Source organism: Glycine max, chromosome 11 (assembly GCF_000004515.6).
Source record: "Glycine max cultivar Williams 82 chromosome 11, Glycine_max_v4.0, whole genome shotgun sequence".
NCBI lineage: Eukaryota > Viridiplantae > Streptophyta > Magnoliopsida > Fabales > Fabaceae > Glycine > Glycine max.
This window is the reverse complement of record NC_038247.2, coordinates 8,695,837-8,719,406: the sequence shown is the minus strand read 5'-3', so window position 1 is coordinate 8,719,406 and position 23,570 is coordinate 8,695,837. Positions and strand designations below refer to the sequence as shown.

The 23,570-nt window shown below is 35.9% G+C and overlaps 4 protein-coding genes across 5 annotated transcripts; 3 read left to right on the top strand and 1 right to left on the bottom strand.

Annotated features, from left to right (window-relative positions):
- Window positions 1-1,195: 1,195 nt before the first annotated feature.
- LOC100784721 (probable nucleolar protein 5-2) lies at window positions 1,196-5,487 on the top strand. The gene is made up of 9 exons (XM_003537810.5): window positions 1,196-1,304; window positions 1,547-1,642; window positions 2,193-2,234; window positions 2,410-2,589; window positions 2,689-2,853; window positions 3,665-3,865; window positions 4,106-4,603; window positions 4,682-4,816; window positions 4,897-5,487. Exons 2-9 carry the CDS (start codon window positions 1,565-1,567, stop codon window positions 5,251-5,253), a joined length of 1,656 nt encoding a protein of 551 aa, XP_003537858.1. The 5' UTR covers window positions 1,196-1,304; window positions 1,547-1,564; the 3' UTR covers window positions 5,254-5,487.
- A 1,040-nt stretch (window positions 5,488-6,527) lies between these two features.
- LOC102664073 (leucine-rich repeat receptor-like kinase protein CLV1a) lies at window positions 6,528-9,058 on the top strand. Its single transcript, XM_041006701.1, has one exon. The coding sequence runs from the start codon at window positions 7,084-7,086 to the stop codon at window positions 9,037-9,039; it is 1,956 nt and encodes a 651-aa protein (XP_040862635.1). The 5' UTR covers window positions 6,528-7,083; the 3' UTR covers window positions 9,040-9,058.
- Window positions 9,059-13,757: 4,699 nt separating this feature from the next.
- On the top strand, window positions 13,758-17,075 carry CLV1A (receptor protein kinase-like protein). The gene is given in 2 exon segments (NM_001251647.1): window positions 13,758-16,414; window positions 16,489-17,075. Coding segments are annotated over 2 exon segments (2,946 nt in total). The 5' UTR covers window positions 13,758-13,830; the 3' UTR covers window positions 16,851-17,075.
- A 1,526-nt stretch (window positions 17,076-18,601) lies between these two features.
- Window positions 18,602-22,658, bottom strand: LOC100306292 (uncharacterized). Of its 2 annotated transcripts, none has more exons than XM_014763473.2 (6): window positions 22,326-22,658; window positions 20,060-20,127; window positions 19,616-19,764; window positions 19,453-19,509; window positions 19,014-19,052; window positions 18,602-18,929 (listed from the first exon to the last, which is right to left on the bottom strand). In XM_014763473.2, exons 1-6 carry the CDS (start codon window positions 22,383-22,385, stop codon window positions 18,754-18,756), a joined length of 549 nt encoding a protein of 182 aa, XP_014618959.1. In that variant the 5' UTR covers window positions 22,386-22,658; the 3' UTR covers window positions 18,602-18,753.
- Window positions 22,659-23,570: the final 912 nt, after the last annotated feature.

Genomic DNA, 23,570 nt, shown 5'->3' with positions numbered 1-23,570 from the left:
TTCTCCAACCCCAATCCGCATGACATTTTCCTCCACCTTGCAGGAAACCTTTCTTGGCGCTAAACTCTATTGGACCAAAGACACCAACGCAATGCTCTCGTCCTCTGAATCAAGAAGAAAGACAAGGGCAAAGTCTTCCTCTAGTACTTATAGTACATTTTTTCTGACATCAATAAGATTGAACAATGTGCGAAAAGATCATCGAATTCCATGCGATATCCAATGTCGACGAGATCTCGCGGTGATAATCGGCACCGTTCACACATCCCGAAAGCTTTGAGACAGTGGCAATTGACGCCGAACAGAAAAACAATGTAAAATCTAATCTTTAATGTTAGAATATTTGATAAGAATGCAAAAGTGACGTGGCAAAATCTGATTCATGGAACAGAAAGTGAGACAAGGATTATGGGATAGGTGATTTCAATCTCAAAATTATAGTCTTCGTTAACTACTGATATTGAAGATAAAGATTTGTCATCCAAATAAAATGATAAATGAAAAAAAAAAGGAGCTTTTATCTAATTGTAGAAAAAGTTTGCTAAATTGGAAGTAAGAGATGGTCAAGTATTGTACCAACGTTTGCATGACCTTAAACGACGAGAGAATAAATTATGTGATGGAATCATGAAAAAAAAAATGGGAGAAAGAAAATCTGACTTCCAATGTAAAATAGAGTTTGAATCTATCAATATAAAAATAATCGATCATAAATTTATATGTTTTTTATACCAATTTTTTTAAAAAGTTGTAAAAAACATGATTGATTATCATTATTGTTGCCCTCCTAAAAGAATTCAAATAAATCTAATTAAATATGATAAAACTTATTTATATTTTTTAAAAGTCTTAATTAGATACTACTACATGATTTTTTTTTTAAAATATTTTTAAATCTTAATTTAGTACACTCACTAAATAAATAAATAAAATCTTATTTGGCATACATCTTATGCGATGAAACGTGATTTTAAATAAACTCCAAACATTAGAAGACAAAACCTTCAGTCATAAAAAAATATTAAAGAAGAAACCTAATCTCATTTATCTGTATAAATTTTTGTTGTGTTTTATATTTATTTTTTTGAACGAGGAGGACGTCATTGGGTCTGGCCCGATTGATTCGTGAAGTAAAACTTGGGCTTTATGACAATGATCGTGGCCCATTAATAATAGCATTCTCCTCCCATTATATATCGTTCTTGCCTCAAACAAAATAGTTTCGCTGCCGCCTCTTCTTCGTGTTGTAACTTCTCTCTTCAACCCTAGCTTAGGGTTTATGCTCTAAAACCCTCCCTTTTCAGGTTTTTTCTCTTTTTATATGTCGCCTCTCTTTTCATGCTTAGCCATAGCACTAGTTTCATCATTTTACGCTTCTGGATTTTTAGATAGCTGTTAACTTGTTGTGATGATCAATGCGATAGTGTATTTGCTCTTTTAGAAAATGAGTGTTTGCTTTGTTGGGGTTAACGTTTACACGCTTTCTGTGCTTCTTCTTTGGTGTTTGTGACTTCATTAATGGGAAGTTTTGGTGCTTTTTCTTCAGGTTTATTGGGAGAGAAAAATGCTCGTATTGTTTGAAACACCCGCGGGTTTTGCCCTGTTTAAAGTGCTGGATGAAGGCAAGCTTTCTAAAGTTGAGGTAATACTCTTCTCTTGTTTTTCTTCGTTTTGTTATGAAAATAGAACTAGCATGGTTGGTTTTTTCTTGTCGAGTGTTTTCAGTTAGTCTTTCTTTTACTTGGGTCGCATTTCAGTTTCTGATGGAGGAGTGGATTTTTCTTAATTTGTAATTGTTGAAACGTTTGCACCTTCAGAAATTTTCTGATTATTTCCTGGATCTTAGCATGACTTGTTGCATTGCACTATCACTTTTAAAAAAATGTACTGCTTGAAATTATTTGCTATGATCCACAATTTATTTTAATTATTTCTGGGGTCTTATATCTCAGTATTTGAATTTTAGAATTAAATGAGTTTGTATTATAACAAAGTGTGCATGGTTATGTGTCCTAGACCGGACAATGTGTGTCCTCTTGAAGCATGCAGTAGTTGCTCTTGCGTAATTCTCCCACAACGCTGCTGTTTTATATATTTATGCGATTCTTTCACAAGAAACATGCTAATTATGTCCTGTGTTTCCTTCCCACTTCCTAAAGCTTAGTTTAATTTATATGTGCTTCTTTACACAGGACTTGTGGAAGAACTTTTCCAGTGCAGATACTGCTAGACAGGTTCTCTTTTTTGCCCTACTTCCCACCCCTTCTTCCTTGTTTATTGTAGGTTTGCTGATATCAGCAATATGATACTGGGGAATTTTAAGTCAATCTATTTTTATTCATCCATTTTCTAGTACTTAGTAAAATTTTCTAATTTCTAGTGAAGCTAACCCTGATTTTTGCAAAATAGGTGGTCAAGTTGAAAGCATTTTCTAAATTTGAGAACACTTCAGAAGCTCTAGAGGCAGCTACTTTACTTATTGATGGAAAAGCTAGCAAGGGTCTCCGCAAGTTCCTGCGTGTTCATTGTGAAAATGAAACACTAGGTGTGGCAGATTCAAAGCTTGGGAATGTGATCAAGGAGAAATTGGTGGGTCACCTAAGTTTCCCTTATAAACCTATGATATGAAAGTTTACATTTCACTTATCTAATAGCTAACTTGATTATTTATTTTGTTGATCCTTTCAGAAAATCGACTGTATTCACAACAATGCAGTTATGGAGTTGATGAGAGGTGTTAGAAATCAGTTAACTGAACTCATATCTGGTCTAGCTGTTCAAGACATGGCCCCAATGAGTTTGGGTTTATCTCACAGCTTATCCAGATACAAATTGAAGTTTAGTGCAGAGAAGGTGTATTTTCCGTTGACTTTATGGTTATAAGGAATTGATGTTATCATTGTACTCTTATTCTAAGTATATTGACCACACTGTAGATTTTTATTATGTTGAGGTCTATATCCTACTCTGCTATTCACCAAAGAAATACTCCCAAAATTTGGTTATTGATTGATATGAATAAAGATATCAGGGTATTATTCCAAAGGTGGTGTAATGAATTTGATTTTTGTAAATCACATCACGTGAGGAAAGTAGCATACTTAAGAGTAAGAGTATTTGTTTGTTTTAACTTCTTAGTAGTTGTCATTTTTTATCTTGTATGCGATTTCCAATTATTTGGCCTTCTATTTCAATTTAAACTATTTTAGATCATGCTTTTTATGAGGAAAATATGTTCCATATGGGACTTTTATCATTGCTACAATAATTATATTGCCAGATCAGTTATCTAGATTTCATAGTTTGCCTCATACCTGTGTTGTTTCCCATTGAAGACCAGTATTTTTTGTGTTCATATCTTAGGAGGTTTATCTGGCTACTTTTTGTTGTATGTCTGATTAACTGATACCAAAGTAGCAGTTTAAGCATTTAACTGTACACAGTTGTTTAGAGTGGGAATAGGATGAATCTTTGAACATTCATAGGTGGATCTTACAAGCAAGATTGTATATATTATTCATATTTATAAATTACTGAATTTGATATAATTTAGTTCTGTAATGGAAATTTTGACCAATGAAATGATTGTTCATTGTTTTTTCTCTCCCAGTTTTTGTCTGATATTTTTTAATAACTATTTCCTGACTTCAAGATGTTTTTTTAGGTGGATACCATGATTGTCCAGGCCATTGGTTTACTAGATGATCTTGATAAAGAGTTGAATACCTATGCCATGAGGGTTCGAGAATGGTATGGTTGGCATTTTCCTGAGCTTACTAAAATAATACAGGATAACATCCTATATGCCAGGGCAGTCAAGTTGATGGGTGATCGTGTTAATGCAGCTAGCCTGGATTTCTCTGAGGTAGAATTATTATTTGTCAGTGACATGCTGCTAATGGTTTTTGCACTTTAGCTGACATGTGGTTCACAGTCAGATATAATGTTGATTTTTTACTCTCTTTCTGGACAATAGACAACCTTTATGTTTTTTTACTAATAGCAAATCTATAATGCTTATCGAGACAATTGATATTTTTATGTTTAAATATGCTTTTACCTAGTTTTTTTTATAATATTTTTCTTTAATCTTAAATCATCACAGATTTTGCCAGAGGAAGTTGAGGCAGAGCTGAAGGAGGCATCTGTGATATCTATGGGAACTGAAATTGGTGAGCTTGATTTGGCAAATATTCGAGAACTCTGTGACCAGGTTTTGTCTCTCTCGGAATACAGGGCGCAACTCTATGATTATCTGAAGAGTAGAATGAACACCATTGCACCCAATTTGACTGCAATGGTTGGGGAGCTTGTTGGTGCTCGCCTCATTGCCCATGGTGGTAGCTTATTAAATCTTGCAAAGCAGCCTGGTAGTACTGTGCAAATTCTTGGTGCTGAGAAGGCTCTCTTTAGGGCACTGAAGACTAAGCATGCTACTCCCAAGTATGGTCTTATATACCATGCTTCCTTGATTGGTCAGGCAGCTCCAAAGTTCAAGGGGAAAATTTCTCGGTCACTTGCTGCAAAGACGGCATTAGCTATTAGGTGTGATGCTCTTGGAGATGGCCAAGATAACACCATGGGATTGGAGAACAGAGCTAAGGTACTTGTTATATTTTGTATAGTTATAATCTTGGCTTCTTGCTTTTTTCTTTCAGACTTTTAACCAGTTTTAGTGCAGCTTGAAGCACGATTGAGGAACCTTGAAGGCAAAGAGTTGGGTCGTTTTGCTGGTTCTGCCAAGGGAAAGCCCAAGATAGAAGCATATGACAAGGACCGAAAGAAAGGAGCTGGAGGACTGATAACCCCAGCCAAGGTTTGTTTCTTGCTCCTTTTGGTACTGTTAAATAATTTGATTTTACCTTCTGTCTGTTCTGATTGGTATTTTTCTTGTAGACATATAATCCTTCAGCCGATTCAGTTATCGGGCAAATGGTTGATTCTGCTATTGATGAAGATGCACAAGAGCCTTCTGTTGCTGATAAAAAGAAAGAAAAGAAGGACAAGAAGAAAAAGAAGGACAAAAAGGAAGAGGATGCAACTGTGCAAGCTGATGGTGAGGAACCAGAACCTGTAGTAGTGAAAAAAGATAAGAAGAAGAAAAGGAAGGAAACTGAGAGTGCTGAGTTGCAGAATGGGAATGACGATAATGCAGGAGAGAAGAAGAAAAAGAGAAAGAAGCAGGGAGAGCAGGAAGAATCTCCTGAAATGCCAAGCAAGAAGAAAGGCAAAAAAAAGAAAAGTGAGGACTAAAGTGAAGTCATCTACTAATCAATCCTGTGGTGAATGACAACCATTTTTGTATACTCCTGGCAGCTCAGTAGTTTGTTTGGTATAATTTTTGTTTTCATTTTTATGCATTTTGTAGCTTTATACATCCTTTATTATTATTTAATGGGATTCGTTCCATCTTTCGGGACTTGAGTGGATAATTTGATGCAATCATGTTTATGAATGGAAGATGGTGGTGCGCTACCTTTTTTGTAATGCTATTTTATGCGTCTTTTCTGATTCAGCTTCGCATAAGTAACGTGAGTTTAGTTAAGTCGAGCTAGTCGCCTTTTTCTATGGTTGGTTATGTGCAGTAGTGAATGTTGTGTAGTATCTTGCGAGGCCATGTTTGGTGTGACAAGCCCGAAAGTGACTTGAGGGGAACAAAATAGCTTTTGTCCAAACATGCTAACTTGTCATCATGACATCTACTTCTCTGGTCATGGCAGCTCTGATTAATAATTTAAGTGATCATAATATTAGAAGTTAAAAAATTATAACATCTTTAATTATTTTTATTATTTTATATAATCTTAAAAATTATTTCAAACTTCTTTAAACAATGTTGAATAAGATCATGTATTTTTTTTTTTTCCTTACGTAGTAGTATCCTGGCAGTCACCCAGGAGCAAATGATGTAGATAAATCCTTTTTACTAAAATAGTCTTGGAGCAATATTTAAGAGGGGACCATTTTATGATCTTTTCTATCTTAATAGTGGCGTTAGAATAACACTTTTTTAAGCTTTAAATAAAAAATAAAAAAATATTATCTTTACTTTCTTTTAGCAATTATTCCTACGTGTAGAGAAACTGTTAAATACACTCTCCTTTGTATTGTATAATGTTGCATTGTATCAGTTGTCCAAATTAATCACAGTATATTAGTAATAAAATTATGAACATTAATTTTATTCTTAAAATTTAGTTAAATATTGATAATTCACATAACTCGTGACTTAATCTAATTATATATAGAAGATCATGTTAGTATGTTACCTTTTTAAAATGCAAAATGAAGAATCTGTTACATGCACCCACTGGGTAAGTTGATAACTATTATGTATCTATATATCGTCTGGATATTGTCTGTTTCATTCTCTTCTCAAAAGAACAAAATGGTAATTTACATTTAACTTAGAAATGTTTGGGACAGAATCACTAGCTTGCAGATGAATAATTTGTTTTAAATTCTTATTGATGCATAATACCCTCTACTTGTCACTCATAGAATACGATTCTGCAATAACTAGTGCTTGATCCTTGACAGAACAAATTAAAACAGAGAATTGATGCATTGGCTTTTCCATGGACAATAATTATCCCATTGATGTACTAAAGCACAGTAACTAGGTAGGAAGACCTCCACCTAAAGAAACTTTCTTTTATTCTCCTTTAATTTTAAATTTGGTGAATCACTTAAAACAACTTTTGTTTCATTCCAAAGTTAGGCTCATGGAAAGCTTAAACCTAGTTAAATAGCCACGAAAGAGATTGCATCTTTGTTTTCACAAAAGCTAACTGCGCGTTTGTGAAGCTAGTGATGCATAGTATATATATATTTTTTTCTCGGCATCCACTTTGAGAACTACTTTTTTTTTCATTTTCATAGAAACAGAATTGAAGTAGTATAACATGCCACCATGAACAGTACAGTGATGTACATGAATAAATGCATGCTATTCAATATAATGTATAATATAACGGTGTATATATAAATAGAGACTGCATGAGGTGTGTGGTGTCAACATATAATAAGGACGCAGCGTAGGTATAATAGTGAGTACCGCGAAGAAAGATAAGAGCCAGAGCCATGAGAAGCTGTGTGCTTTACACGCTATTATTGTTTGTTTTCTGCATATGGGTTCCCATGGCAACGTGCTCTTCGTTCAGTGACATGGATGCGTTACTAAAGCTGAAGGAGTCCATGAAAGGAGACGAAGCCAAAGACGACGCACTCCATGACTGGAAGTTTTCCACATCGCATTCTGCACACTGTTTCTTTTCAGGCGTAACATGTGACCAAGACCTTCGAGTCGTTGCTATCAACGTCTCCTTTGTTCCTCTCTTCGGTCACATTCCGCCGGAGATCGGAAACTTGGACAAGCTGGAAAATCTCACAATCGTGAACAACAATCTAACCGGTGTACTCCCCATGGAGCTTGCCGCCCTCACTTCCCTCAAGCACCTCAACATATCTCACAACCTCTTCACCGGCGATTTCCCCGGCCAAGCCACTCTTCCGATGACGGAACTTCAAGTCCTCGACGTCTACGACAACAACTTCACCGGACCGCTTCCGGAAGAATTCGTGAAACTGGAGAAACTAAAATACCTGAAACTCGACGGAAACTATTTTACCGGCAGCATACCGGAGAGTTACTCGGAGTTTAAGAGCTTGGAGTTTTTGAGCTTAAACACCAACAGCTTATCGGGGAGGATTCCGAAGAGTTTGTCCAAGTTGAAGACTCTGAGGATTCTCAAACTCGGATACAGCAACGCTTACGAAGGTGGAATTCCTCCGGAGTTCGGCACCATGGAATCTCTGAGATTCCTCGACCTCTCAAGCTGCAACCTCAGCGGCGAGATTCCACCGAGTCTTGCAAATCTGACAAACCTAGACACGTTGTTCTTGCAAATGAACTTCCTCACCGGAAGCATTCCGTCTGAACTCTCTTCTTTGGTGAGGCTCATGGCACTGGATCTCTCCTGCAACAGCCTCACCGGGGAGATTCCAGAGAGCTTTTCTCAGCTGAGAAACCTCACTCTCATGAACTTGTTCCGCAACAATCTTCACGGCCCTATTCCGTCCTTGCTGAGCGAGCTTCCCAATCTGAATACGCTGCAGCTCTGGGAGAATAACTTCTCCTCTGAGCTCCCGCAGAACCTGGGGCAAAACGGGAGGCTGAAGTTCTTCGACGTCACGAAGAATCACTTCAGCGGGTTGATCCCTCGGGATTTGTGCAAGAGTGGGAGGTTACAAATCTTCATTATCACAGATAACTTCTTTCATGGCCCAATCCCTAACGAGATTGCTAACTGCAAGTCTCTAACCAAGATCCGAGCCTCCAATAACTACCTTAACGGCGCAGTTCCGTCGGGGATTTTCAAGCTACCTTCCGTCACGATAATCGAGTTGGCCAATAACCGTTTTAACGGAGAACTGCCTCCCGAAATTTCCGGCGATTCACTCGGGATTCTCACTCTTTCCAACAACTTATTCACTGGGAAAATTCCCCCAGCGTTGAAGAACTTAAGGGCACTGCAGACTCTGTCACTTGACACGAACGAGTTCCTTGGAGAAATCCCGGGGGAGGTTTTTGACCTACCAATGCTGACTGTGGTCAACATAAGCGGCAACAATCTCACCGGACCAATCCCAACGACGTTTACTCGCTGCGTTTCACTCGCCGCCGTTGATCTCAGCCGGAACATGCTAGTTGAGGATATTCCTAAGGGGATTAAGAACCTCACGGTCTTGAGCTTTTTCAATGTCTCGAGAAACCATTTAACAGGGCCAGTCCCTGACGAGATAAAATTCATGACGAGCCTCACCACGCTGGATCTCTCCTACAACAATTTCACAGGCAAGGTCCCCAACGAGGGTCAGTTTTTGGTCTTCAACGACAACTCGTTTGCAGGGAACCCTAACCTCTGTTCCATTCACGGATGCACTTTAAGCATTGTGGGGGCAGCTGCCCCTATCAACATTTTAACATTTGTAAATATAGTATGTACAATTATAGTAATTTATAAATTGCTTGTATAATTAGCAATGTAATGAAAAATATTTTATAATATGAATATGAGTTTGTCTAGCTGAAAATGGGATTAAAATGACGAATAAAAATCAGGCATTTATCTTATTTTACAATAGGACAAGTATATGATTTCTATTGGTAATTGAACATGGGTTAATTAATCTCATTTTCATTTGGGGTCAAACCTAGCTAATTACAAATTTAGTTATTTCTTCTCCCCTCACCTTTTAAGAGAACCTCAAAATAACTAGATTATTATAAATAATAGTCAATGGCTATGCTCCTAAGAAAAATTTAGAAAACACTTAAATATAAAGAACAAAATCAAGATATAAGATAAGAAAATCCAAATCAAGAAAGTAGAGAAAAGATGAATCATCTTTCATTCCAATCCTTGTGCCAACACTCCTTGATCTCCAAGGTTTTCCCCACTAGGGAACTTGTCAAAACAAATTCTAAAAGATCTATTTAAATCTATAAACCTAAAAGGGACAAGGCCATTACAATTAAAGCACAAAGTAAACAAATAGGAAACAAAGTGTGTCGCTTGCATAGCCAAAATCACATTTAGGATGCAAAATTCTCGACTTGGTATCTTCACAAAAGTTATAGATAATTTTGACCTTATAATTTAGGCACCAATGTCATGTCGTTTCGATGTCTACACATACATCATGTACTCTAGATCAAAATCACTCTAAGTATTGAACCTCACCTCAAGTATCCATTGCAATCTCCTTAACTAATCCACCTTTCTAAGGACAAAAAAAAAAGACAAACCTCAAAAATTTCTAGGTTATGAAAATTATATGATATATTGTTTCCATAGATCGTTCTTGAGTGGATTTGTATTTAATAGATTGAATTAAAGAGGAATGAAAAATAAGAATTTTTAAAACAATTTCCTTAATTTTTGTAACAATGGCACATTCAATCAAAGAAAGCTTGAAGCTTTATGGGAATGACACACATAAACAAAGGAATAGAGGAAAGTTGTGCAAGAACAAAAACTGTAAAATATTAAGCATGAGGAATTAAGAATAAGTATTTAAAAATAAAAATAAAACGATGGAAAAGAGTAGGGAAAGATGTCATATTCTATAGAGAGTGATAAGTTCAGTAACGATTCACCACAAAGATATGAAAATCTTTGATAAGAATCAAGAAATGTTCAATCTAAGAACTCACAAGAGACACAACTCTTAAACTCACAAAACAAGTGAAATTCTAATCTTATTGAATGATATCCCAAAAGCAAGAGAGTATAAGGTTATTTATAAGAAACAACTAGTGCATCCCTTCAAATAAAATTAATGGCTAAACCTAATTTTAATGTTGGATCCCTCAAAAACAATTCATAAAAACATTATGACCCTATTGAGGATCATATTAGACAATTAAACAAAATAAACATGCAACTAATCCTAATTAACACAAAATGAATCAAAACTTACATAAACAAATATACAAAATGTGGAATAAAATGCAACATGTCAACCCACTAACAACCACCAAAGCCACATCCACGAGCCAAATAGTCTTACTCATTCTTACCTTGAAATAAAATTTCCACGACACGGGAATATAGACAACGCAATGTGATTCCTACAATCCCTAACTCCTTAGATGGTGTTTGTTTTCACGCCTTATACACGCGTTAACATTAAAAGTCACATAAAAAGAATGAAAATACGCCAAAGCAACAAATGATAGCTTCTCTCAGACGTGGATCAAGTTGGATGTGATGAGTTATCACACACACACTTAGTTAAATCAAGTCTCACAACTCATTCTCCAAATGAGCAAGGATGACAAAAAGGAAAAGAGTCAGGTTGGGATACTTAGAGCAACCATTAGGATAAGTTGAGTTTACAAGGACAAAAGTTCAACACAAGGGTCTACACATTCTTAAAAGTTTTAATAATTAAACACTTTAATTATAAAATCCCTTTTATTTTCAAAGCCCAAAAAACCATCTCCCCAATTTATTTATTTATAAAATAAAATAAAGCATATATTATCTCTGATATCTTTTATAAGCAAACAAAAATCATAATTTTTAGTCTCCTACATAAGCAAAAATTGATTGGATTTATCCTTAATTTTTAATGAGATTATCCTAAAATTGTTTTTCATTTAATATGACCAAAGACTTTCTATCAAGTTTCAAATGAAAGATAATTTAGAAGAAAAAACTTATTTTTTTGTTTTGGAATTAACATAGTTTATAATTTAATATAAAGATTAATATAACATGAAGTGACCCTTAATTAGTAACTCAAGACAATACGTCAATACCATTGACTTCTCTACAACGCTAATACAAAAAGTAGGATTATGTACTAACAAACTCCTTCAATCATCGATGATAGATCCCAATTCAGAATGATCTACTACTGTCTTCTTTCGTTTGTCTACCACTCCTTTGTTGTCAACTTCAAAGATATATTATATTCTGCAATCCCATTTCAGCAGAAAAATTAATCGCTTTTAGACCCCAAGCCTCACCTTCCTGGACGTTCATGCACAGCAGTCTACAATCTGCTCCGACATACATGATTTCAAATTTTAACAATATGAATCATGCATGTTAATTAGTCTAATCACAGTGTTCAGGATATGCAAGGGATAAAACATGATCCACAATTCAGATGTGTTTCCACCATGTCAACCTATACAACTAAAAACACAATTTATCAAAAATATTAAATCTCTCATCAACTAAAAAGTTTTACATATGATTGTTGCATCAATTTTTTTTAATAATGTGACGAATTAATATATTGTCAACATCATTATTACATAATCACACGCTATTATTTGACAATAATAATTAAAGAAAAAACTTTAAAAGACTAAAATATTTTTTTCAAAACAAGACTAAAATAAAAACTTCATATTATGAGTAAAAAATGAAACATAGAATTTGATTAGGCTTTAGAGAATAAAAACTGTCTGCCGTGTAAAAGACGGGCACTTCACGGACACTAATTTGCAGTCGCTATCATCACTGGAGTTGACAAACGACAATATAGAACACTTTTTGAGAAGCATGTACCACTCATCCATATATCAGTGGCTCCCTATTCCCAAAACTATGAAAGAATTGTTGAACGCACGGGCATGAATCCATTCTTGAAGCATCATTGTGTATTTGTGTGAGAATATATTGACCTTGCAACACTTTTTTAGGCCTTAAATAAAAAAAAGGAAAAAAGAAAAGAAATTTCTTCCCAATATTCCTAAGTGTAGAGAAACTCTTAAATACATTCTCCTTCCAGTGGCACAAATCACTGCTCCATCCGATCTCAAATATAAAAAAAATAATTAAAAAATTTATTTAATTATATTTAATTCTATTAATTTTAATTAAAAATTATTTTTTTAACTTATTTTTCATTGAAACTTGATAATAATAAAAAGTCATTAAAACTAAAGTTTTTATTAAATAAAGAATATTTTAGAGATATTAACATAAAATTTATTAAAATTTGTTTATATGTAAGATAAAAAAAAATTATGTACTTAAGATAAAAGGAAATATATTTTAATTAAAAAAATTAAGAACATTAACTTTATAGTTAAAACTAAAAATAAAGATAATTTAGATAACTCATTTGTCTTAATCTATCAAAATATATATAGTTTTTATATGCAAATTAAAAGGAGAATAAGTTACATGAACCCACCTGATAACTTCTGTCCCATATATATCGTCTCGTTTTTCTTCATTCTCCTTTCAAAATACCAAAATGGTAGTAATTTACAATTTAACTTGGAAATGTTTGGAACAGAACCACTTGCGATGAATAATTTGCTTTAAAATTTTATTTATGCATAATACCCTTTAATTGTCACTCATAGAATACGATTCTGCAATATCTAGAGCTTGATCGTTGACAGAACAACTTAAAACGGAGAATTGATGCTTTTGCTTTTACATGGGCAATAATTATCCCAGTGATGTACCCAAGCACAAAGCACAGTAGCTAAGAAGACTTCCTTCCACGTAAAGAAAGTTTCTTTAGTTTATTCCTTTTTTTAATTTGGTGAATCACGAAAAACCACTTTTGTTTCAGTACAAAGTCTGGCTCATGGAAAGTTTAAACCTCCATATAGAATGGTCACAGGGATCGATTGCATCTTTCTCTTCACAAAAGCTAACTCCACGTTCGAGTAGACTTAACAGCCACCAAATGTTATCCAATCGTATAATAAGTTCCATCGTCATCAAACAATTTAGTAAAGTGCATGATCCAAATTTCTACAATACATACTTTATTAATAAAAATTTAAGAATATTTCAGTCATATTTAAAAATATATATACCAAGAATAATTAGCTTTATACACACACACTAGTTACTGAATAAAAGATTTGTGATAGACAACGCTTGCATAAAAATTTCTCCTCTAAACTAATTGCTTGTAGGACCTCTTCCCCCACTAGAATCAATATAACTAATCCGTATTAGAAATTTATACTGGCATATAATTTTCTAGAAACATAATTACACTTCGTGTGTCACAAACTGATAGTGGATCTCGTGTGGCTAGCTACTGATGAACATTGTTCTTTTTTTTTCCACTTTGAACAACTTTTCCCATTTCATACAAACAGAATTAGTATTGCATGCAACCATATGATACAGTGTTGTACATACACATATGCTATTGAATACGTAACGGTGTATATAAATAGAGGCAGCATGTGGTGTGTGGTGTTGTACATTATGTATGCATTTGGCGTAAGTATATGAGAGAGTGAGTACTACTACTGCGAAGCAAAACCAGAGAGACATGAGAAGCTGTGTGTGTTACACGCTTTTATTGTTTGTTTTCTTCATATGGCTACACGTGGCAACGTGTTCTTCGTTCAGTGACATGGATGCGCTGCTGAAGCTGAAGGAGTCCATGAAGGGAGACAGAGCCAAAGACGACGCGCTCCATGACTGGAAGTTTTCCACGTCGCTTTCTGCACACTGTTTCTTTTCAGGTGTATCTTGCGACCAAGAACTTCGAGTTGTTGCTATCAACGTCTCCTTTGTTCCTCTCTTCGGCCACGTTCCGCCGGAGATCGGAGAATTGGACAAACTTGAAAACCTCACCATCTCGCAGAACAACCTCACCGGCGAACTTCCCAAGGAGCTCGCCGCCCTCACTTCCCTCAAGCACCTCAACATCTCTCACAACGTCTTCTCCGGCTATTTTCCCGGCAAAATAATTCTTCCGATGACCGAACTCGAGGTCCTCGACGTCTACGACAACAACTTCACCGGATCGCTTCCGGAAGAGTTCGTGAAACTGGAGAAATTGAAATACCTGAAGCTCGACGGAAACTATTTCTCCGGAAGCATACCGGAGAGTTACTCGGAGTTTAAGAGCTTGGAGTTTTTAAGCTTAAGCACCAATAGCTTATCGGGGAATATTCCGAAGAGTTTGTCTAAGTTGAAGACGCTGAGGATTCTCAAGCTCGGATACAACAACGCTTACGAAGGCGGAATTCCACCGGAGTTCGGCACCATGGAATCTCTGAAATACCTTGACCTCTCAAGCTGCAACCTCAGCGGCGAGATTCCACCGAGTCTAGCAAATATGAGAAACCTCGACACGTTGTTCTTGCAAATGAATAACCTCACCGGAACCATTCCGTCTGAGCTCTCCGACATGGTGAGCCTCATGTCACTGGATCTCTCCTTCAACGGCCTCACCGGGGAGATACCGACGCGCTTCTCTCAGCTGAAAAACCTCACTCTGATGAACTTCTTCCACAACAATCTCCGAGGCTCAGTTCCCTCCTTCGTCGGCGAGCTTCCTAATCTGGAAACGCTGCAGCTCTGGGAGAACAATTTCTCCTCTGAGCTCCCGCAGAACCTGGGGCAAAACGGGAAGTTCAAGTTCTTCGACGTCACGAAGAATCACTTCAGCGGGTTGATCCCTCGGGATTTGTGCAAGAGTGGGAGGTTACAAACGTTCTTGATCACAGATAACTTCTTCCATGGTCCAATCCCTAACGAGATTGCTAACTGCAAGTCTCTAACCAAGATCCGAGCCTCCAATAACTACCTTAACGGCGCAGTTCCGTCAGGGATTTTCAAGCTACCTTCCGTCACGATAATCGAGTTGGCCAATAACCGTTTTAACGGAGAACTGCCTCCCGAAATTTCCGGCGATTCACTCGGGATTCTCACTCTTTCCAACAACTTATTCACTGGGAAAATTCCCCCAGCGTTGAAGAACTTAAGGGCACTGCAGACTCTGTCACTTGACACGAACGAATTCCTTGGAGAAATCCCGGGGGAGGTTTTTGACCTACCAATGCTGACTGTGGTCAACATAAGCGGCAACAATCTCACCGGACCAATCCCAACGACGTTTACTCGCTGCGTTTCACTCGCCGCCGTTGATCTTAGCCGGAACATGCTTGACGGGGAGATTCCCAAGGGGATGAAAAACCTAACGGATTTAAGCATTTTCAATGTGTCGATAAACCAAATCTCAGGGTCAGTCCCAGACGAGATTCGCTTCATGTTGAGTCTCACCACGCTGGATCTCTCCTACAACAATTTCATCGGCAAGGTCCCTACCGGTGGTCAGTTTTTGGTCTTCAGCGACAAATCCTTTGCAGGGAACCCGAATCTCTGTAGTTCCCACTCTTGCCCTAATTCCTCGTTGAAGAAGAGACGCGGCCCTTGGAGTTTGAAATCGACGAGGGTGATCGTCATGGTGATTGCACTGGCCACTGCGGCGATTCTCGTGGCGGGGACGGAGTACATGAGGAGGAGGAGGAAGCTGAAGCTTGCGATGACGTGGAAGCTGACGGGGTTCCAGCGGCTGAACTTGAAAGCCGAGGAGGTGGTGGAGTGTCTAAAAGAAGAGAACATAATAGGAAAAGGAGGAGCAGGGATCGTGTACCGCGGGTCCATGAGAAACGGAAGCGACGTGGCAATAAAGCGGTTGGTTGGAGCGGGGAGTGGAAGGAACGATTACGGGTTCAAAGCGGAGATAGAGACGGTGGGGAAGATAAGGCACAGGAACATAATGAGGCTTTTGGGTTACGTGTCGAACAAGGAGACGAACTTGCTTCTGTATGAGTACATGCCGAATGGGAGCTTAGGGGAGTGGCTGCATGGTGCCAAGGGAGGTCATTTAAAGTGGGAAATGAGGTACAAGATTGCGGTGGAAGCTGCAAAGGGACTATGCTATTTGCACCATGATTGTTCCCCTCTTATCATTCACAGGGATGTCAAGTCTAATAATATATTGCTCGATGCTCACTTTGAGGCTCATGTTGCTGATTTTGGCCTTGCCAAGTTCTTGTACGACCTTGGCTCCTCTCAGTCCATGTCCTCCATTGCTGGCTCCTACGGCTACATTGCTCCAGGTTCCATTCATTTCTTTTTTCCTCTTATCCATCATCATCATCCAATTGACAAGTTTAGTGATTTGTTTGGGCAGAGTATGCTTACACTTTGAAAGTGGACGAGAAAAGTGATGTGTACAGCTTTGGCGTGGTGCTGTTGGAACTGATAATAGGGAGGAAGCCAGTTGGTGAGTTTGGAGACGGGGTGGACATCGTTGGATGGGTCAACAAAACGAGATTGGAGCTCTCTCAGCCGTCGGATGCAGCAGTAGTGTTGGCAGTGGTGGACCCAAGGCTTAGTGGGTATCCATTGATAAGTGTCATTTACATGTTCAACATAGCTATGATGTGTGTTAAAGAAGTGGGGCCCACTAGGCCTACCATGAGGGAAGTAGTTCATATGCTCTCAAATCCTCCTCACTCTACCACTCACACTCACAACCTAATTAATCTCTAGATAGTTAAGCTCTAAGCTATTTGCTCATCTGTTGTTTGTCAGAAGTGAAGCAACAAAATCAAATGTGAAGTACAGAATCAAATGTAAAATAGGTTTGAATTCATTTTGCGTTGGTGTCAACTGTCAAGTAATTGGAAGGATTTTCCCGATTGTGTGTATGCTCAAGAATTTTTGTAGAAAAGAACTATTGTTTATAAAATATTTGTGACTGGTACTGTTTCTTCTATCCCAGGGTACATAATTTATCACTGCGTGTGTGTAAAGTTGTGTATTAAATATCTAGTATATAACTATACGGTTTTAGCATCAGTATGAATCTAAATCTACCATGTCTTAAAGACATAAAAGAGACTAAATTCGAATATGTATGAAGCGTACAGTACTACAAACCTTGTGTGACAATATTTGGTCATGGTTGATATTTCCATATTATTCGGCGCCTTAACTTTTAAGAAAAAGGAGATGCAAAGTTAGTTATATTAAATAATTAGTTTTCCTCATTTGGAGATGGAAATTATTATCTGTAAAAGTAGTTTTGATATCTAAAAACCAGTTATGATTTTAAATGTTTGGTGTCCAAATCCGAATCACTTGTAATTACATTAAACAAAATTTAGAGTAAATATTTATTTTTTTAAAAAATCATTATATCTTAGTTTTTAACGAAAATCTCAGTTTAAACGAAACAATTATTAAACAAAAAATTTCAAGATTACAAATGCGAGACATTTTGCTTCTCCCTCCATTTCAATTAATCATTTTTTTGAAGTACACATTAGAAAACAATGTTGAGTGTTTACTCTAAATTTTACTTTAAGATTTTCTCGATGCAAAATAATCTTTAATTACATGCAGAATACGAATATGTTCGACAATTTTTAGTGGAAGTTCATCGTCGAGAAAAACTTACAAAAGAGAAGTAAATGTTGTTAATTTGATCCCTGAATTTATTATTCACTATCAATTTAGTTCTCGAAATTGATGTAAAAAAATCTCTAAAATTATAATATTACATTCATTTTAGTCAATCTATGAAGTCAACTTTAACAAAAGTGTCTACATGAAAGACCAAAATGAGTATTATACTATAATTTTGGGGATTATTTATATTTTATTAATTTTGGAAACTAAATCAACCGTGACTGACAAATTCAGTGATCAAAATCACTATTAGAGAATTACTCAGAGAATAGCTGCTTTGCCTTTATATGGGCAACAATATGTAAGGTGCTGGACTCCTCATATTGTCCAAGTAATATAAGGTGAATTTACTTAGCATAGACTCCGTAAATATTGATCCACATAGACCGTATAACTCAGAAGTCTCTAACCGTTAGATATGATATTATTCAATGTCTCCTATTTCTTCTGATGAACATGCATATAGTTCTTTATCATTCTCTCCATATATCCATGCAGACGATCTACACACACCTAACGATCACACACTCACACTAAAATAAATCCTTGATAGTAACTTCCCTCTTTCACATCTCTGCATTTTAATACTAACAAACAAGAACTTTTTTTGATTTATTTAAATTCAGAAACTAACTCGAAAACATATACATTCTACCATCAGAGGGACTAAATTGCAACTTCAAACTAGGTTATGACGATCCAAATCATAACCAACTCGTACTAAACACGTTCTTTTAGAACTCAAATCCATCCAAACTAACTACCGAACAGGAACAATGCCAATAAACGGTGTTGTAGATGACAGATGCGGTCAAAAACTGAATACCTAATTAGATGAAGGAAAGCATATTTAATAAAGTATTTGAACTGTTTAAAGTATGACAGGAGAACTGAACACCTTAAATACTTAAAATGGAAAATCAAGAAGAAAAAAATTTAAAAACACGGGATATATATGGCAATGGCACAATAACAAAACACTCTAGGAAGCAGCCTTGGTCTCCTCAGCAGCTGTCTCAAAATCCTGGCCTGGAACAAGCTCTGGGACATCGTCATCATCATTCTCCTCTTGGGCGGTGGTTGAACCAGTGGCTCCTTCAGGAGCCTGCTTCTGGAATTGCTCGGCCAGCTTCTTCAGGTTTTCCAAGTTATCTGGTCCTGTATTTTAATAATAAAAAATGTTAAACTGAGAGGCACAAGTAAAACACAAAACATGACTTTGATCAAATTCAAACTGCGTACCTAATTGGTGGATAATGCTAGGGAGTATATCCTGCAACTCTGTAAAACGGAAAAACTTAAGTCAATTGTCAATGCTAATATAGTCATAAATCAGTTAACGAAGTAATTAAGTATTTTCCAAAAACACGGAGAATGTTGACAAAAATGAGCAATTGTTTCTCTAAAATAAATTCTAGAAATTGTGGGAAGCAATGCCTTGGTTACTCCCAAATATGAAAAAACTCCAGATATTGCAACATGACAAGCAAAGGTTATCAATTCAACATGTCCTTATTGAATTAAAGCCTAACTAGTAAAAACAAAAGATTGACACAGCAAAAGTTATTATTTACATATATTCTTTTGCAACATGTACTAACAAATTGACAATGCTCTGAGAGAGAAAATAAAAACTAGAGCAAAGCATATGACAACGAAGAAGAAAGATATAGTTGCTTACTCTTTGTTTGTGGAGAACCACTGACAACCCAAGTATTAGCAGCAATGGATGCTTGAACTGGAAACAAAATTTTCCAACTTAATATAATTAAAGAAATATATATAGCCTATTATATTAAAAAAATATAAATATATATGTTCTAAATATTGTGGACTGATATTACCTTTGGGATTTAGAAACTGGATAACTACGTCATCCTTAAAGATATTGACCTCCTCAATAGCCGGGATGGCATTCACCCCTATTCTCTTCAGGGTGCTCTGAAGCCTTTTGTCATCTGTGGTTGTTGTCTTGTGGACAGCCTTCTTCTTTCTAGACCGAGCATAAGACAAAACATTAAGAGAACTTTCAACACAACAAATACATTTTGTGTTTAATTATAAAAAACTAAAGCCAACGAATTGACTGCAAACCCTCAAATAAGTGCAGAGTGGAAGAGCGGGGAGCCAGGGAGGAGAGGGAGAAAAGTTAAAGTAAGTCATACATCCATATGAGACTAAGGATGATACATCCAATGAAACAAGATTTACCAAAGCATCTTAAGTTAAATCTAATATTGGCAATACTGACTTTTCATTGAAAGCCCAGGTTAAGTGTATAGATATACCTTCTCACGGTGCCCTTTCCCCCAGTTCTAACCGAACCGGCCATCTTCATCAATTTTTCCCGATTCATCTGGGTAAAGGCAAAGAAGAAAAACATAAATTTCACCCTAAGCAACAGGACCATACAAAGATCCAAAAATTAATGGTAATAAAACCAGAGAGGAAATATACGACAAAAAAAGATGACAAAAGACATAATCAAACAGTCTACATTGTATAATTGAAGCATACATAACACATTCTACTGGAACAGCATAAGTAATTTTATATGGACTTTTCATAGTGGCACCCACAAAAACTTAAATGCACATACTAATTTATAACAGAGAAGTTATATGTTGCTTATTCCATATTGAAGCCAAACAATTAGATTTTAAAAGATGTCGTGCTACCCATCAAAACAGGACTCAACTCTTAGGCTTGGACACTGAATTCAACTACAATACTATACTAGATCATATCAATATCAAGGTGACAACCATGAGATAAATAAAGCCCACATGAGTGTCGCACTAAATCCATATTCTAGAAAAGATAAATACAACATCTTACATCATACAAACAATACCAGATTGAATTGGTAAGTCTAACTCCATATCATAATTTTAAATAATATCTAACAAGTAACAACTTTCAGTCTTTCACATGAGAAAATAATCAAAAGCAACCATCATAAATTTATCTCCAACACTTTCTACCAAGCTGCAATTTGCAATGGAAAAAAAAAATCTGCGATTCGAGAAAATAGAAGCCCTAAAACCAATTGATGAACCCAAAAACAATTGCAACTAAAAATCGATCGTTTCCAAAATCCCATCTATAAAGAAAGAGAGAAACAGTATAATAATCCCAATGAAAGGACCCAAATTCAGAAAACAAATAATCAAATAGAACTCGAAATCATCACATCACCAAAACATTACAAGAATGTCAAAATCAAATGGTTGAGAAACCGATGTAACCAGTAATTAACATAACCCAAACAAGGTGCAACGAAAGGGATATGAAATTTGGTGATTGAATAGTGGAGCAATAAAGACGGTACCTTTGTGAAGCTCGGTTAAGCTCAGTGCTGGGAGCAAATGGTAACAATAACTAAGAAAACCTAAAAATACGAGAAGATAAGGACTCCCTTTTATATCGACGAGCCTAAAAAAACCCTAACCTTCTTATTTTTCATTTTAGGTAATTACTTCCTGCATTCCCTTTTTTCTCCCTGCACCTCCTAAAAGACTTAAACAGACAAAACTACCCAACCACCAACACAATTGTGCCCCTCCTCCACCCAACCACACAACATCGCCACTACACACAAACACCGCCATTGTTGACTTGTGCGGGGAAGAAGTCAATGTTAATGAGAGAGGTGCAAAATCAAGTTAGTAAATATTTGTTTTATAATTTAAAATTTATAAAAATATATTACTCATATTAATTTTATTTCTATAAAATAAATTATTTGTTTTAAAATCTTTTACTTAATTTTTCTTTGAAATCTCTTTTGTTGTTGTAGAAGGGGGACACAAACAGAGTAAATAATTTGTTTTCTTTTTCTTTAAATTTTATTTTTTCCTTTTTTATAAAAAAATTATTTCTTAACGTTTCTATCTAGAAATAACGCTTGAGCGTTTCAATTCGTACTAATTAAAAATTTCTCTCTTAAATTATTTTTTTTTGTGTTTATTGTACCATATATTAAATTACTAATTAATGTTCTATCAAGTTATTTTATTATTATTATTTTGTTATTTAGTTTAAGATTTTACCTTTTCTTTTTATTTATTTTATTTTAACTTTATAACAAATTAGACATGACAAGAGAGAGAGGGGAGGGGCGGGACCAAGCATTTGATTTCTCATCTCCATCTCCATTAGTATGATTTTTTATTTTTCTTTGTTGTAGCGGGTGGATATTTGATATAAAACAATAACAAAATTTCAATTAACTAATATATCCTACAGTTTTAAAAATCGTGTATTATATCCATTCGGAGGATTCCTCGTCAAACTTAGGATAGGGGTAAGGGCGAGGCAGAACCCACGGTACGGATTTGTTTTTCATTCCTATTTTGAAATAGGTATTCTGGAACGGGATGAGTAATCCGAAAACCTAGAACATGATTAAGTAATCTTAAATACCTATTCTAAAATATTAAAATCATATTTCAGAATAGGGGGAAAATGTTGAGTGGCAAAGATGAACGAATAAGGGGTTAGAGGTGAAGGAAGGGCTTCAACATAAAATCCAAAACAACATAATCGAATTACCCAACAACAACAACTGCTTGAAGTACAACACCCAAGAACGCCGCCATACAATGTCCCCATCGACGATGCCGCCGCCTTCAAATCCTTCGTCCCCGAAAAAGTTGACGTCGCCGTGTGGCTTATCCCCAACCCCAATTTTGCCGCCAGCAGATTTTTCTCAGCGAGACGCCGTCGGTGATAAATTGTCGATGAATGTGATGAGCAAGACGTTATGGTGGCAACGGCGATGCGGGCCTAGCCGCCAAGGATCTATCGGTGGCGACGTGTGCTTAGGATCCGTCGGCGACTCTGGACTGTGGTTAGCAAGACGGATGGAGAGAGGGAGTTGCGCTATGGTGAGTGGAGTGCGTCACGAGTAACAGAGGTAAATGTATTTTGGTCTGTCTGAATCTTTGGGAGGTGCAGGAAGCAATAAAAGTGGTGCATGAAGTAATCCCCTCCATTTTACCAATAAAATCCTAACTTGTTGGGTTGGCCTGAAACAGTTCTGACCCAATATTAAAAGCCCATTTTCAAATAGGAGCCTGTGGCAAGCCCTTAATAGTTGATTAAATTAAAATTTATAACTAATAGACATAAATACAAAAAAAATGAAAAGATGTAAAACATTTTTAAAGAGTATATTGAAAAAAATATGTAAAATTTAATGAACTTAATCAATAAAAAATAATTTAAATTTTCAATAACATATATAATGCCCTAAGAAAACAATAGAAAAAAGATAGAAAATATACATTTTTAAGGTTATGGAGAAAGAAAAAATAGATAATCAGTATAAGATTCATGTAAAACACGTTAGTATTTTTTTGTGATCAGGACTCCTTGTCCAAGCCACAGATCGTACCGGAATCTTAGTTAAGGATCCTAAATGTTAAATTACTTGTACCAATAATTTTTTATTATACACATTATAAAATAAAAATGAAATATAAATAAGTTAAGACATATGACATTAGAACATGTTTAAAATATAAGTATAATTTTTTTATTAGCTTGGTGATATTTAAAAAATTATACATTAAAAATGTTACAATAATCACATGACGCATTTAAAAATACAACTTTGTAAAGACTTATAAGATCTATATCATAGTTTACATAAGGCTTGATTTGACTTAGTTTACTTATGTAAGAAAAAAATGTTTGTTTAAGTAAAAAGTTCAATTGTGATAGGATTGTTTCCACTTAACCAATGATTTTGAGTTTTAAATTTTAATATGTAAAGGTATTAAATATTTAAAAGGA